We start from the raw sequence: 16,636 nt of genomic DNA on the forward strand, positions 1-16,636 counted from the left end.
GTTAAATCTCATCTGTCCTTTCCACTTTTAGAGCCAACTCATTTGGGAGCTATGAGTTTGAGGTTCTTTTTTCATATTTCAGGAAAGAGATGAATGTTCTGTATATACACTCAACTTCAAAGCCAACAGGAAAAGCCTGATGAAACTCAGTAAGCAGTAGTAAAAGTCAACAGAGCAAATTCTCTGGAACTGGTTTTGACTGGCAGGAGAGAGGACCTTGAAACCTGCTTCTGTCAGCTGCTATCCACCCCTAACAGACAGGGTCAACTCTGATGCAGCAGATGTTCCAGAGTGAACACAGCTCCTGTACAACCAGACTTCAGTACATGTGCAGTAATTACTTACATACAAGCTTTACATGTGAAAAAAGAAAAAAAAAAGCTGACAATGGGAGACCCAGAGATCCATACTTTGACCCCCATCCCCTCCCAACAGCAGGTGAGATCCAAATCCAGCTAAGACCCATGAATTTCTTCAAAGTCTTTGCTGCTCAGTACTCATAAATTCCTATTAAGTATTTGCAAGAGCATGCTGCTATCTGCATGCCTGCAGGCAAGGTACAAATGGGAGACTCCTGGAGTTTTGTGACTTTGAGTTTGCTCTCGTCATTTGGCCTCCTCCCCTCTTCTTCAAAGCATTCAGCATGCACAGAAATGGCACTTTTCAGTCTGGCCACACTTACCAGTATGATGGAGATGTGATTTTTCCACTCCTGACCTTGAAGTGGTCAGCAAAGCCAGATGTTTTACATATGATACAGGCTGTCAGCTCTCAAATCTGGAAATGTCTTTTCTGAGAAACACTCAAGAGAAACACTTTATTTTCCCTGGTGCAGTGTTTAATTTACTATGCAAAACAACCCCCCTGCATATTGTGCTCAACCATGTGATAATTTAAAAAACAAAACAAAACCCAAACCAGGTCTACACAGGATGGTTGCCAAGAAAGGCTTCTTCCTTGTTCAATGTAAAACTAGGATGGGGAAGAGGTACTTTCAAGAGAACCTGTAAGAAGTTATACAGCATTGAACATGAAAAAGCTTCAATGCGCTTTGCCATCAGCTCAGTGCTGCTACATTTGTGTTTCAACCTAAGAAAATGCCAAGAACCATCACCTTAGAGCAGAAATGTGCACAACTGGCACCCAAGTGCCATGAAAGGTGCACTAATGCTGGAGACTCATCTGAAGATGCAGGTAACTCTTTCTGAACTAGCTGCAGACAGACAAGCACATGCAGGGGGCTTCACAAAAGCTAGAGTGATGTCAGAAGCCCAGCCAGACAGCTCCTTCCTCCATAACCACACAGCCAACACAAAGCTCATCAAAAGAGGAGGAACAGTGTGTGCTATCTTTTACAGTTCTGCACCTGCAGCCTCTACCATTCTTCTGTCCTCTCTCAAGGGCCTAAAATTCATTGGGAGCCATGTGAAACTGAGGACATCCCATTAAACCTTACACATCCAGTTTGAATGTGACTCATTCTGTACCTCACATACCTGTCAAAAATGGTGAAAAAACTAGAGCTGACTCTACATCATAATCACTCTTCAGAAAGCCTAAAAAGGGTTCTGTTTTTGAGGGAGGAAATCATCAGGAAAATGGTGACCACACCCAGGTAACTGTAGGCAGTCTAAAGAAAAAAAAGTCCCAAATCCTTCTCCAGAGCAGAAACAGCTCTGATTAAAAAAAAAACAAAAAACCAAACCAAACCAAAACACACCACCAAAAAAAAAAAAAAAAAACCCACCAAAACCAAAACAACAAAAAAACCCCAATGCAAACAAAAATCCCAACCAAACACCCACAACAAAACAACCAAAATTCCACCTACCCCCTTTATCAGGAGGCATTCATAACTTTGTTGCTACAGAGTAGTTTTAAAAGTTAAAAAGATTACAAGTAACCACATAGTTTTCAAGAACCTTTATACATCATCTTTTTAATTAGATTAGCTTTACAAGCAACTTGAGGAGATGTTTCATAATGAACACTGCTTTTGAGATTACACAACTTTATAGGCAACCTGTAAATGAATCCTGAATTTCTTTGCCTGCTATAGATAAAGGTCTCATATTTCACAGCCAGCTAACATCATGAATAAAAATAGCATTATGAAGCTTTATTTTTAACCAGGACTAGACACATACAGATCATAAGACAGTTTAAAAAATAGTTTTAAAACAAGGACCTGCTTGGTGATGCTCAAGACTGAATATTCAACCGACATGAAATGAACAGTTTCTAAAGGACATGGAAGAAATGGCTGACCTGATTTGTTGACCCTGTTGTAATGACTTACATGGAGTGAAAAATTAAGCACTTTTTAAACCTGTCTGGCAAGCACAAACCTACAGTGTGATTAGAATTTGATACGCTGTTTGACTGCAGCGGTTTGAATTACAGAGGGACTGAAATGAGTTTAAAGGCTTATGCTTACATTTCTAAAACAAAACCAAACTTCTGTTAAAGGAGTACTAATGAAGATGCAGTAGAAGAGGTGACTTTTTTGCTTGTTTCACTGGTAGCCTAAAAGCACTGCAGACCAGACAGTAATGAAGATTTGCACTCCTTGGCCAGGTTGGCAGAGGCACTTACAGTAAAGGTATCCTGTCTGTTTCTCTGGGAAGAAAAGAGGAAAGAGGAAGAGAACTGTACAGGGCAAGAACTTACTAAAAAAAGGAAAAGTGAAATCAAAACAAAGCTGGGATTTCTGTTGGTTCTCCTAAATGATATACCAATACTGAATTTTTCTCCCCTTCTGTCAGTTTGTTACTAAACAATTAGCTTTTTCATGTTTTACATGAACAATAGTAATGTTTTTAATAAAAAATTACTGAGCTTTCCATAGAAAGGGTCTTTAATTGAATACAAACTATACAGATGCTAAAATTGTCACAAGTTGTAATATATACAGAAATATTTCTGTACACTCACATTGTTTTGGCTAAGTAAGGAAATAAGGGACAGATAGAAAACTGCAGTGGGTAAGGTGAACAACCCCCAAACTCCTGTAAATATGAAAGCTGTCTTTGATAAGTTTGCTTTTGTTTTCTCAAGCTTTTAAAGCTCAGGAGAAAAAAAAGGAAAGAAGAAGAAGAAGAAAAAAAGTCTGTGTCCAAAACATCCGTTTCTTAAAAATAAGAATATCACAGTTTCTGCATATCTCACTTTTATTCTGTGATATCCCATCTTCTGGATAAAACAAAAACAATGTAAAAGAAAGCAAATGTTTTCTTACTAAATATATACCTCACTACTGATCAAAAGGCAATGCCTTTTTGGGGAAATCCTTCAGCAACAGTGAAAATTTAAAGATGTATTATTGCACAAGGAGCTTACAGAGTGATGCACTTCAGCTTCAGTGTGCTGACCACCTCCTTGATACTATATAATAGATCAAGGTGTCAACTTACAGACTGCATGGGACACCAACATTTGAAAAGGAAGTTTAAAAAAGTGAATTTTAGATATTCTATTAACTTATATACAAAGGAAAGGGGAGTGGCAAGTATCTTTTAGAAAACGGAGAAAGCTCAAAAATTTCTGTCAAGTAAGTAAGGAGGTTCTGGGTACCTCTAATAGCCTAGGAAAGCCCTTGTATATTCTTGTAACTCGATGGTATTTACTAGGTCCCCAAAGCCAATGACAGCAACTGATAGTGTCACGTTCACTTAGTGCCAGTCACTTAAAAAATAAAAAAAAACAACCAAACATCCCCCCTCCAAAAATAAAAAAAAAAAGAAACCAAAGAAAAAAGAAGAGAGACAGAAACTTCCCCTCTGTGGATTCAACATACAAAACCACAAACTGAATGTTACTAATAGCAAGATACTGATTTGCTTTTGTTAATAAGGTTCAAGAGAACACAGTCAAAAAAAAAAAAAACCAATACAGCAGCAATCTTTAAAAGTTAAGATTAGTGTGAGATATGATATAAAACAATCAGATTTTTAGCTGGTAATTAAAGTGCTCCTTTTCTGAATTAAGTTGTAAAAAAAAATTAAAGTGATTATCAGTTACTGGCAACCCTTACATTAAATTAGGTCTTTCATGGCAGAGGAGAACAGTATGAACAGTTTTACAAAAATAGATCCATGTTATATTGGAGAATACTGTAATTTTTTTCCTTTTTATCAGTTTTTCATTTTTTTTAAGACTCAATTTTGATAAACTGTACCTGGTCATACAAAAATTACCCAAAATTCAAACTTTTACCATATAAAAAAAGGGAGAGATGAAATGGATTCAGCTGGATGACAGGTCTGGCAAAATATAAGGATGGACAAATTCTATGTAGGGCACTTATTTATGTCCAGATGCATATGGTGTTTCTTACTGATTGCTTATCTTCTTCACATAAGCAGTCACAGGCCTGGAGTCACAATCACATAGTACAATGCTTCAGCAGTCAAAGAACCTTCTTTTTGATGCAACATTGAAACACTGTTTGCTTCCGTATTAAGATGTTGGTTTGTTGTTGATTTTCCTTTATCTTGTTATTCACATTCAAAAGTTAATAGATAGCATCAAGATTTATCAGGGCGAACAGCAAGGGGAGTTGCTAAATCAAAGGCTTATAAAACATCTTTCCCAACTGAGTCAGAAGGTTTATTAAGTTCAACCCTCACACCTTTTTCACCTGCAGAAATATGAAAAGGAAAATGGTATTTTTCAGCATTTATCCAAGTACAGTCTAATAGTCTATATCACCTTCCAAAATAAAGTTTTACTATCAAAACACAATATCCCATAAGCAAGAAAAACTCACACATATTCTGCATGGCTTTACTTAGACTGACACTTATCCAAAAAATGAATAGGTTTCTATGTTATGACATTTCATTCTATAATTTCACGTATTATTGTCAGTAGAAAATAAATTGCATCTTGCACAATTCTTGCTGCAGATACAGAGCAAAGAACGCAATTTCAATTACAACTGGAAACTGAAACCACAACCATATGGTAATTTAAACCCATTACAGAGAAGACCAATACTGAAGGAGGAAGAATTTCTTTATAGAAGGGGTGATTAAACATTGGACTGAGCTGCACAGGCAGGCAGTGGAGTCACCATCTCTGGCAGCACCATCTCAGTGCCATTGTCTAGTTCGTAGGGTGGTGTTCAGTCAGAGGTTGGATTTGATGACCTCAGAGGTCCTTTCCAACTTAAGTGGTTCTGTGATTTTGTGAAATTTAAACAACTCAGCCTTCCTTCCTTAAGTGCCTGCACTTTGGGGACCCTGGAAAGGAAGGTGGGGAAGAAGGGGGAGCACCTTCCCTTCAGGCTTGAGCGTCCCCCCAACCATTTCTCTGCAGTCCCTTTGAAAGGGCAGCAGCTGAAGCTGTGCAGAGGCTACAAAGCTCTGATCCAGCAAGGCTGACTCCAGGAGTTGCAGAGTTGCACACTTGTGACACGAAGGCTGGCTAAGAGATAGACAGGCTTCCTGGGGAGGCCAGGCAGGCTGACTGCCTGAGAAGTCACCTGTGCCTTGCCAGGCATGTGCCACCAAGCCCTGGGACAGCCTGCCTGGCTGGAGCTGAGGGGCTCCCTTGGAAAGCCAGGCAGGAGCTGCACTGCTCTTGCCCAAAATGCACGGTCACTGAGAGCACCAAGAGGGACTTGGCTGAACTGTACACAGCTCTGGGGCTGCTTAGGAGCTCCAGACAGCAATAAATGGAAGTCTCAGCTGGAAATGACTGGCACACGTTTTTAACATCATTGGTTTCGGAGCTTTTGCCAAAGCCATGTTTGTGTGTGTGTGCACTTGCTGTACACCTGATTTTGGGTTACTTTTAAACTATTGTAATAAACACAAAATTGTGATGGCAATTACAAGCATGACAGAAGTCCTAGGCCATTTCTCCTTATAATGCTAATTTGAACAGGAAAATTAGATCAACTTCCTCTTGGGGGAGAAGCCAGAGAAGGAAAACAGATGATAGATAGGTGAAATTGGAAATGAAGGAAGTAAGTCCATTCTTTAAATACAGATTTTAATTTTATGCTTCTGTTTTTCCAATATAAAAATTCTAGTCAAGTAAAGTTGTATTCACTTGTTGAATCCCTATATTTGATCAAAACTATTTCCAGAGCTCCCAGTTCTGCAGTGCCTTAGTCTCTGGTGTATTCATCCTCCACATATATTAGGGAGACAAGAGTAGGGAGAAACTGTATCCCCCATGTAAAAATACTGAGCAGCCTCAGGCCTCAGAGGAAGTATAAGCAGGACAGGCATTGACCTGGATTTCATGAATCACTGCCCAGGAGTTGAATCCCTGGGTCACCTTTCCTGTAAAACCTAACTCAAGTTATGCCACTTTCTCTCTCTTTTTGTGCAGAGGGTGGGCCAATGAGATGAGGCTACATTTAACTACTCTTCCACAAAAAAGTAACCATTATATTAAGAAGAGCTTACCTGTTAGATATTTCACTTTAGCTCGTGCTCTTTCATCTGCATCAAAATACCACACTGTTATTGCGTACCTAAGGAAAGAGAAGAAAAAAGAACTCCTGAATTATGAAGCAAAATACCAGTGAAACACTTGACATGAAACACAATCTAAATTAGATGATACTTCCACAGTCTGACAGAGCAAAGTTTTCATAAACAAGCAGCGGGTTTGGGGTTTTTTACCTACTAGTAGGTATTATCTGAAAAGTCAGTGAAAGGGTGACACTGATACTCTAAGTTTATACTCTTTTTCCTAATGCTATTTATAATTCTTGTCCAGAATAAAGTCTCTGCCCACATCACCTTGCCCTGTGACCTCATCTTTTTACTAGGTCAAGTTCATCACTGAGTCACACTGCAGTATTATTTTTTTTGGATATTTGCCACAAGGGACAATTAACTACCCCTTCTTACACGGCTCCTCTGGTTTTCCACTGCCCGTAGAGGTTTTAAATACAAAATGCCACCTATTGAGAAAAGACTTTAAGGAGCTTTAGTAAATGGCATTTCACCATGACTCTTCTGGGAGTAGAGAGGGGGAGGGGAAAGCGGTACAGCTTCTGGAAAAGCTGCAAGAGGATATGCTTCAAGTTTCAAGTTACTTCTTGCAAACCCAGCTGTGTTATCTCACAGCTCCAGTCAATGTTCAGTGCTCTGGCCATCCAAACATGTTAAAACATGGGCAACAGGAAGTCTGAATCAAATGATTTACCTATTGAGACTATCTGGAAATGTCACTTATCATGGGGGATAGGGGGGAAGTCAATATGGGTACCTTTAGCATCAACCACTGCCCAGCACTGAGGGACAAAAGAGAGATCAAGTTCCCCCTGTGCTTCAGATTGGGAACAGCTCCTCTAATACTCCACAAAAATATTTGTGTATTGATGGTCGTTTCTGTTCCACAACCCTCACCTAATTCCCAAATTAGATATGGTAGCTCAGCTTGAAAATTATTATTTTCTCACAGCTCCCTGCCAACAAGAGGGAACATTAAACTGAAGCACCCAGTCAATCTTCCAGTAACACAGTAGGGTGGTAAGGACAAATGCAAGTTAGAAGGGTATAAAGCCACTACAGAGAAATAATGACGATGGCACCCTTTGGCTATGTTGGGGCCTGCTTATGGCTCTGTGCGCTCCCACAGAGTTCTGCCAAGCACACGCTCAGAAACTTCCCACCTACACACTCAGGAGGCTTTCTCCAAAATAAGAGATCAGGCAACACTACAAACTCAGCGACACAGTGGAAGCCTAATCACCCATTAGCAGAAACACTCTCCTTTTTGTCAGGAGCAACAATCCACAGTGTCCCTAATTTCTCACTTCTTGCTAAGAGGCACCATGCAGTAGAGAGTCCATCACTCCTACCTTGTAGCAAATGCTGGCTGTACTTCATGAGGGTTGCGGCGGTCAGACCAGAAGAATAGCAGTCTATCAAATTTGGGTTCAATATCAGCAAATTGGGCTTTACCTTCTGGAAATATCCGAAGGATGCCTCCACTTACCTGCAAATGAAATATTTGCAAACAATGCTTGAGAGCCATGTCTCATTGTATTTAATAATTCTGAATATCACATTTGAAAATATCCCAGACACTTGGAACTGAAACAAAAGCATTTATCATGTTCTATAGAAATTATGAATCTATAGCTTTTCATTTAACAAAATGTTTAACACATTTTTCACTGTGATTTCAGAATGCTACACCCTTTCATGTTTAAGTAAAAGCTGTGAGTTAGATGGGGAGGTTGATGCATTACTATTAGCAAAACAAAAATGGACGAGACTGACTAATATTACACAGGTGGCTAAAAACACCCCAATATAGATGGGAGAAACATTTTATTTCACATCTGAGTTTCACCTTTCCCCATTAAAGAGATTATTTCTTTTAACTGCAGCACAAGTTTATGTGTAATTAAAATAAGGAAAGAGTAGGAAACTTCAAACTAAAGCTTGAATCTGTACTACTCATGGTCAATTTAGATCTCTTTCATGTTTTGAAAACAGTTGAACCTACCTATGTATGCCTAGAAATAAGCACAAGTAGGTGGGGTTAATTATATTTAAGTCACACTAACTTCTTCCTACTGATGGTGTTGATGTTGTTAAATCTAACTATAGATGGCCACCATAGACCCTCATATCCTAACAGACATAACAATGCAAGTACTAACAAGCAATTTGATATAAATGATGGGGCATCTGTGATCTAAGTCAGCAAACAAGTGACAATTTAGATCCATTTCTTCTCCTAAAAAAGTTTGAGATTCTTTTTTCAATAAACAATATACTTCGGTAGTATATTAATTTGTAATTTGAAGTAGATTTTGCAGGAAATAAATGCCTTTGTTCACAAATAAAATACTCAGCTCATAAATTTCTCACAATGATTGTGAAAATGCAATTTGCTTGACTCCTATACTCTGGCATGTATTCTTTTTTTTTTTTCCCCAAAAGAGAAACCATAAATCAACTAAAAATCCCCAAAGCTGCACTTTAAGATGTTTAGTACAATCAATCCATTTACATGCAAAGGTGCTATTATGGCAAAAAAAATATTTTCTACCTGTAAGATTCAATTTGACATGTCAAAGAGCACATCAGAAACAGAAAGCTTAAAGTGCATCCATCTGACTCAGCTTTCTGATCTATCAGTTTTATGCAATTATGTTATTAGGGAAAAAAGAAAAATAACAACTCTCATCTGCAATTTGTGTTATCCATATCTGGTGCATGCTATGCACAGAATCTGACTGCTCCCATTTACTCTTCCACATGCTACTCTCTTAGCACAATGAGGCATCAGTAATTTCATCCTGTTTTTTTTCCCCATATACTATAAGAATAAACTTGTCCATCATTAATGGCAGAGAAATCAAAGAATTAGCAAAGCTGTCTTTGCATTACTCTTTCATGGTCTCAATACTGCCATTTAGCTACATCTGTTCTTCAAATCTACCTAGTCCCGTCAAATCACTAGGAAAATCCTTATTAAAAATTCACTTTACTAGTAGCCACTAGTAGTAAATTTTTAGACTACTTGAACTTTGGTATAAATCTGTTCTACACCCTGTACCTACAGTGATACATGACTTGTGCTGCTTTGAACTATACTGATGTAGCAATGACTGTAACACTTGGCTTATTTGAAAATGCTCCCAAGCTATAGCATCTTTCTTTTTAGAACCATACTCAAATAAGCAATCGACTTCCACAAAAAGCAAACTCAAGATTCAACAGGAATATAAGTAAAATTTAAAATAAGAATGTATGAAATTGCCTTTAATTTCTCTTTGTGTATAGGGAGGTATTTACCACTTTCCTCCATTCTTACTGTCAAGAAGATCCTGCTGACATCATGCAAAACCTTGAAAATAAATGCTTCATCTCTATCTGCTCTCACTAACAACAGAATTAGGGAGGCAAAGGACAACCACAGTTAACAAAACGTAAAACCACAACTAAGGCACAGAAATAAGGACATGAACAAAAACCTCAAGCAAAGGTGCAGTAACAAGTATATTTATATACATACATATATATGGAGGTAAAAAACATTTTAGAAAGAAATTATTGCATACCTTGGCATCCCAGTCCTTATTAAGATAGTATATACATGTAACACATCTTCCATCTCCATTTGGATTATCAACGTGGAGCACATAACCTGTTCCATTGCCTGGATAACAAGCCACCATAGCCTGGAGTCAAAGAATCAAATACAAGAATTACTTTTATCTCTGTGTGTGGGAAAAGTCTACATTTTATCTACATTAATTCTTAAGTAATTAATACATAAGCAATAGAAAAATTAAACCAGAAATAACAGTCAAAGAAATTTTTAGAATTTTTAGCTGTGCTTTCTTTCTAGTTAAAAACTGGTTTAGAACTCAAACAGAAGTTGACAACAAAGGCATGACAGACACCGAGAGGAACACTTAATTAAGGCATGGAAGGTGGGGCTACTCTCATGTTGTGACTAATCACTCAGACTTCCCTCCCCTGAATGACATGGAAGAGAGGAAGAATGTATTGTGTGTAATTTAATAGCTTCTCCTTGTGATAAGAAATCTTCCAGGCTCAAGTTCAGACAGCTATCTTTTCATATTTTTTTTTCCCCTGTGTTTCCAATGCAAAGAATTCCTTCTCAAAAAATGCTGTCAAACATCTATTTTTAGGAGACTTTTAGACAAAACCAGTAGCCCATGTTACTCGATCACTGCAAGAGCATTCTTGGGCTTGTGTTTTGTCCTGTACATAGGAGGTCTTTGAACCTTTGTTGAAACAAACCTACACGTACAACAAAAACATCCTTTTAAGACAAGAAGTGAGAAATGGAAAACAGACACCGAGCAGCAATCTGCAATAACCTTCTGACATCAAACGACTCCCAGTACAGCAGTGTATTAAACTTCCCATGCTGCACTTTGCTCACCGACTTGAAAGCCCCCTGGAAGGCGATTTCTGACTCTTCAGACACACGGATGTGCGTGTGAAACAAAGTGGCCCTTGCTCCCAGATGGCCTGATTAGCTTGATTAGCTATCAGAGCACGTGGCTGGTTCGTGGCACAGCACATCTCTGTATCTTTATGCCTTTGCTAGAAATAATAATTATTTCACTTTTTTGAAAGAGATCAGAACAAAGTTTTCCAAGTCAAGTCACCCACTGCCATGACAGTACTCACAGTGACAATATCCTACCTGCAAGAAATCGCAGCATGAATTAAAAAATTAAAAAAAAACAAACCAAAACCAACCAAAAGGTGAATTTCTACCAATAAACCAATATACTGCTAATCTCAATGAATGAAAAAAAGTAGAAAAAAACTTATATAAACAAACATTCTTGTCTAGATTTAGCCTGGTTAAGTTAGAACTCTAAGTCAGAGCTCTGCACTGCAAACTCTTTCACCTCTAATGTAATCCATAAAAAATATTTTCCCAATAAAGTTATTTTTTTGCTTTATACTGGTAATTTTAATTTCCTCCCCCTCCTTTTAAATGCTACAAATAAAGCTTTCCACGGTTTGTATTACTTGCAAGTGTTGAGGAATACATTCAGTGCAGGTAACTGGATAAACTGTGCTTTGTGCAAACTGAGAAACAGTTTAAAGTACTTGCAGTTCAATCCATAAAATATTTGCATATCACATGTCAGCAGAATGGATTTGGCTATAGCAGCAGTCTTTTAAAAATCTTTATTTCCATATATACTCTACTAATGGAAGCAACAATTTTTAGTAGCTATATATAGGCAGAAATCAGAACACAGTACTTGCCAAGTTGTAAGCCTGTGATTTTAAAGAATCCTAAAAATAAAGCCAAACTTCATTCACATCATTTGGAAGTGATTACACTGCATGAAAAGTACTTAGAAATACAAAATCCTAATATATTTCTAATTTTCATTAGGCACTTCAGCTTCCTAGCCTCTTTACTGTAATCATAATGCCTTTATGATTACTGGCCTCATGTTATGAAAATGTTACACATATCAAGAATGTGATCTAATATTTGGCAAAGTCCTGACTTATCAGTTTTGCTTCAGGAAGATAAACCCACAGAAATCAAAACAGTGAGTTAAAGATACCAAATAATGTAATAGGGTTCTGTAATTTCCTTTCTTAGGAAAAAAAAAAAAGAAAACAAAAGCAAAGCTGGGCTGGAAGAGGAAGATATTTGGTTTTCACTGAAAGCCAACACTGTTGATAAAAAAGTCCCATGTACCACATAAACCATACCAAGCTCTCATAGAGCATGAACAGTGCTGAAAGCAGATCCAGGTCCAACTCTGGAACAGTATTCCTAACAGCAGGAAAGTTTTAATTTAAGGAGCTTTGCTGAGACATATCATGCAAATTAAATCCTGACACTATCTGTTGCTCACTATCTGTGTGAAAACAGCTACTAAAAATCTCTAAGAATGAGGTGAACTTTGAGATCAAGCAGCTGGAGCAATGTAAATTCTCACTTTGATAATGGGGAGTTAGATTCCAAGGCAACAAAGCAATATTTCCCACCACACTGCTGAAGAAAAAGAGGACAAACAACACTTTTTGGAATGTCTGAGGAAACACCAGTTGTCACCAATTTCACATAAAGAGCAGCCATATTCATTTCATACAACCATTTGAGTCTAAAAATTTTTCAGTCTTTAAAAAGACCTCTTGTTTTTCACTTCAGAGTCTCAAACACCTCCTATCATCAACGCCAAGTGACAAGAAACAGTTTTGCTGTGATAACTTATCTAATATGTATTTGTTATAACACTGAGAATGAGTCAGCCCTCAGCAGCAAATTGGAAAGCAAATAAATTTGCAACTCAGCTGCTGTAGCATAATATACATTGCCCCTGCTGTGTCCTCAGTTAACCCATGATAAGGAAAGGGACAAAATATAACAATTTATCGGGCATGGGACGTATATTGCTTTGTGCAACATTATGTAGTGAGTTCATGCCAAACTGTCATGTAGTGCAAAATTATCCACGTGGACAGGACAAAGAAGTGATACATATAAATAGCAAAGCCTTTGTTGCTTGTTTTAACATTTTACAGTATAAATAAGAAAGCAAAGACATGTATATCACGAACTGAGAAAAGTTTGTGTCTGTGGCAATTTTTTTTCCCCAGACACTGTTAGTGGCAGTCAGTACAGCCAGGAATTTGAGACCTGAAAGTCCAAGATTCCCTAACATTTTGGGCTATGAACAATAAAGTTCCTAGCTTTCCAAAACAAAGAGACACCCAGTTGGGTGGCTCATCAGCTGTTCCATAGAAGCAATCAGTTAATTCAACTCAAGGTATTACTTGCATTTTCTTAACAGAAAAGGAGCCTCCTCTTTTGTCCTGTTTGGGCATTACTATTCTAAAGCATTCAGTAAATTACTTTCTGCAAAAAAATGTACTTAAGTCACACTGGATTTGCTCACTCACAGGATTCATGTGCCAACACTTTTAATATTAACCTTCTTTAACCCAAGAGCATTCCGTTTTAGGCTGAGCACTCGTGTCTAGCACATGAGCGCTGTCCTAAGATACCCCCTGGAATTCATGAGTAATCAAGAAAGCATGAAGGTGCCCTCCCCACACTGGTATCTGCCCAACTTATGTCTATCAAGTCTGAAGTACTCACATGCTAAAGGTCCTACTGATTCCTATTCGTTTACAGATGTTCTGTGTGCAAATGTTCTAAGTCCGGAAAATAAGGCCATCAGCTCAAAAAGCAACATTAAGTTGTTAACAGAAGAACTAATTGAAACCACAGATTTTCTGCTAAGAATAGGCATCCTTAGTGTGTCAGGCATTATTCTAATTAACAATAAAATGCACAAAGGTAGCATCAGAGGGAATAAACCATAGTCCCTATAGTTTTTTTACTATGTAAAGACATCAGCTAAGACAGCCCTGGGAGGCACAGCATAACAGTGCAGCTGAAAACAGTGTTTTGTTTGGGACTAATCTCGGCCTCCTTTGACACAAATGTATGACAGCCTCTCCCATCTATAAAGAAGGAAGACTTGAAGGTAAACAAACTGAAGCTTTATCTTCTATCCTCTCCATTCCTCTCACTGCTGGATGCCTGAAAGCTTAGGTATCGCTCCTTAAAAAAAAAGGAAACATCAAAGCCAACTCTTAGGAAAGAGAGGAGAATACCAGTAACATGAGAACACAAAATTCTCTAAGGGGGGAAAACCCCCAAAACCACAAACATGTAATGGAGAGGATGTGTGTTCTATTAATTTATTAAAGAGATTAATATTTAAACTTTATTGTTAATCTCAGATTAAAGCTGCATCAGTCGAGGAGATGTCACTTTTGCTGTTTGCTGAAGGAACTGCAAATCTCAGTGAGCCAAACAAGATGTCTAAATGCAAGACCGATGACTTCCTACCAAAATTTATCAGATGTGCTTACAAAGACTTCACTGGAAATCCTTGGCATTGGACATATGACATATTATTCAAAGAAAAAAACTTCACACACCACTACAATGAAGAACCAAAGAAAAATAGAATTAAATTTAAAAATGACCCAACCCTGTTTGGCTTGTGATGTATTTATATTTCAAAAATTTATTCATCCCCTGACAAACAAGAGCTGTGAGGAAATACATTTCATTTTAAGCACGCATCAGGCTATGATTTTTCACAAGTTGAACAAAGTAACAGTCAAATCAAAAGAACAAAAGACTGGTTTAGTATCACTTTCTGTGAGGAGGATCAAGATTACTACTTACATATGCTAGCATGGTACAACTTAGCTTGGATTCATAAGTGTCCTGGTTTAGGGCAAATTTAGGAGAGAAATCCTTCACAAGCATAGACAAAAACTTGCAACTAGAAAGAAAATGTCAACAGGGAGAAACTGCTGTCAGCCTTACCCAAAATAGAGCAATCTGAAAAAAGGTAAAATAAACCTGAGATACAGCTAATCTAAATATTTCTATACTAACTTCCATCCGAGTAAAATTTCCTGCTGTTATCCTCCATGGTTTAGTAAGCAATGCTAGAGAATCAAGTTTTCACACATGTCAAAAATGTGAAACTAGAAAAGCTGGAGAGAAATATCAGGCCCTGCAAAGATTTTTTATTAAAAATTCATGCCTTGCAGTCATCATCAACTGCAGAATATGCAAGGAAAAAGTAAACTGCTACTTAGCAGCTTAAAAATTAATCAAGGCATTACACATCCTCAAGAGAAGAGAGGAAACTCTAAGTTAGAAACTAAAATGAAGAAAAAAATTGACATGTTGCAGCAGCTTTGAATCACTGATCTTTAAGCCCTTTCTCCTAATATTAAATTACCACTACAGCTATTCAATTTGTCCATTAGCAAAGGAGTTAGGAATCATTATTTTCTTCTGCATTTTTCTCTGCAGATATGGTAAACACCCAGCTGCAGAGTGAAGGCAAGAAAAACCCAAATACCGAAACAGAAACCAACAACCACCCAAACTAATAAACCCTGACTGCAGCATACACCTGCTATTTGTGCCACCTTCTTGTAAGAACAGAGTAATCTGCTCTTTCAGGAAAAAACCCAAGCATCTGAAGGCAAGGATGACAAGCACAGGTCACCCTCTCTTGTATCCTGCCAAGTTTTAACAGCAAAGTTGGAAAGCTTGGCAAAGTGAAGGCAAACTGAACTCAGAACAGAGATGAAAAATGAACTCAGACAGGAAGGGAGAGAGGAAAAACTGAGAGTTGACATAGCTGCTTACACTATTAATAGAATCAGCACACAGCTATGTACATGGATTACATCTTCCATGACCTTCTAGGGAGTTCAGTAACCTGACCTACCCCCCTCCTTCCCAGGCTTTTCAATGCAATGGCCAACACAAGATTTCTACTTGCTTTGGATAGAACCACATTCCATAAGCATACACAAGCAACATAACATACCATACCATCAAAACTTTGGCACAACATATTAATACCTTTATACATTGCTTATTTCTAACTTGCCAATCAGATGTTGATTTCTCAGCCCAAATTTCAGAAAAAGCCTTGCCAACCAGCAGTTAATTCCTCTTCAAGTCATGGCCTTATTCCTGTCTTCATTCTTATGTGACAGTTACCTGCTCACGACATTCACTTCAAACATCCTAATAAAGTGACACAAGCCAGAAGGCAGCAGTTTCCATGCTGGTTCAGTGGCCACATTCAGCTGAGCTCTCTAGGGCCAGCAGAGCCGCATGAAGTTTGGATCCAAACAGCTTGAATGTAACCATGGTGCCACGGAGAAAAAAACAGCTCGGGTATTTTTCCGTGTAGCAACAACTAGTTTGGTACTCTCCCTTTACCATTATATTCTCATTGTGCTCAACAGCAGGACCACACGAAGTTCATTTTCAAGTATCATTCCTTTAATCCATGCATGCCCATAGACTTCAAGAAATGCTCTTCAGCTCTTGAATTGCTAAAGAAACGTGCATACAAGTCTAGATGATTCACCAGTTCTTACACATGGCACAGGAAAAAACACAGAACTGCAGCAGCTTAAATCTGATATTCAGGAAATGACTGTGCACATGGGATGTGCTTAGGCTTTGATGAATACATCTAACAAATAAGAAATAGGATAGAGAAGCTTTTATGAAACTATCAAGCAAGAGGCATTAGCCAGGGAGAAATGGTATTGATTCTCAACATGGGGACAGCAGAAGGCAT

At 38.1% G+C, this 16,636-nt stretch overlaps 1 protein-coding gene across 1 annotated transcript in view; it reads right to left on the reverse strand.

Moving 5' to 3' along the window:
* Positions 1–1,908: 1,908 nt before the first annotated feature.
* The window catches only part of EGLN1 (egl-9 family hypoxia inducible factor 1), a 34,441-nt gene continuing 19,713 nt past the window's right edge, over positions 1,909–16,636 (reverse strand). Inside the window, exons 2-5 of the mRNA XM_036380366.2 lie at positions 10,043–10,162; positions 7,826–7,962; positions 6,420–6,487; positions 1,909–4,639 (exon numbers count right to left, since the gene is read on the reverse strand). Coding sequence (XP_036236259.1) covers positions 4,575–4,639; positions 6,420–6,487; positions 7,826–7,962; positions 10,043–10,162 — 390 coding nt within the window. The 3' untranslated portion in view covers positions 1,909–4,574. The remainder of the gene's footprint in view (positions 4,640–6,419; positions 6,488–7,825; positions 7,963–10,042; positions 10,163–16,636) is intronic.

This window comes from Molothrus ater, chromosome 3 (genome assembly GCF_012460135.2).
Source record: "Molothrus ater isolate BHLD 08-10-18 breed brown headed cowbird chromosome 3, BPBGC_Mater_1.1, whole genome shotgun sequence".
Lineage (NCBI taxonomy): Eukaryota > Metazoa > Chordata > Aves > Passeriformes > Icteridae > Molothrus > Molothrus ater.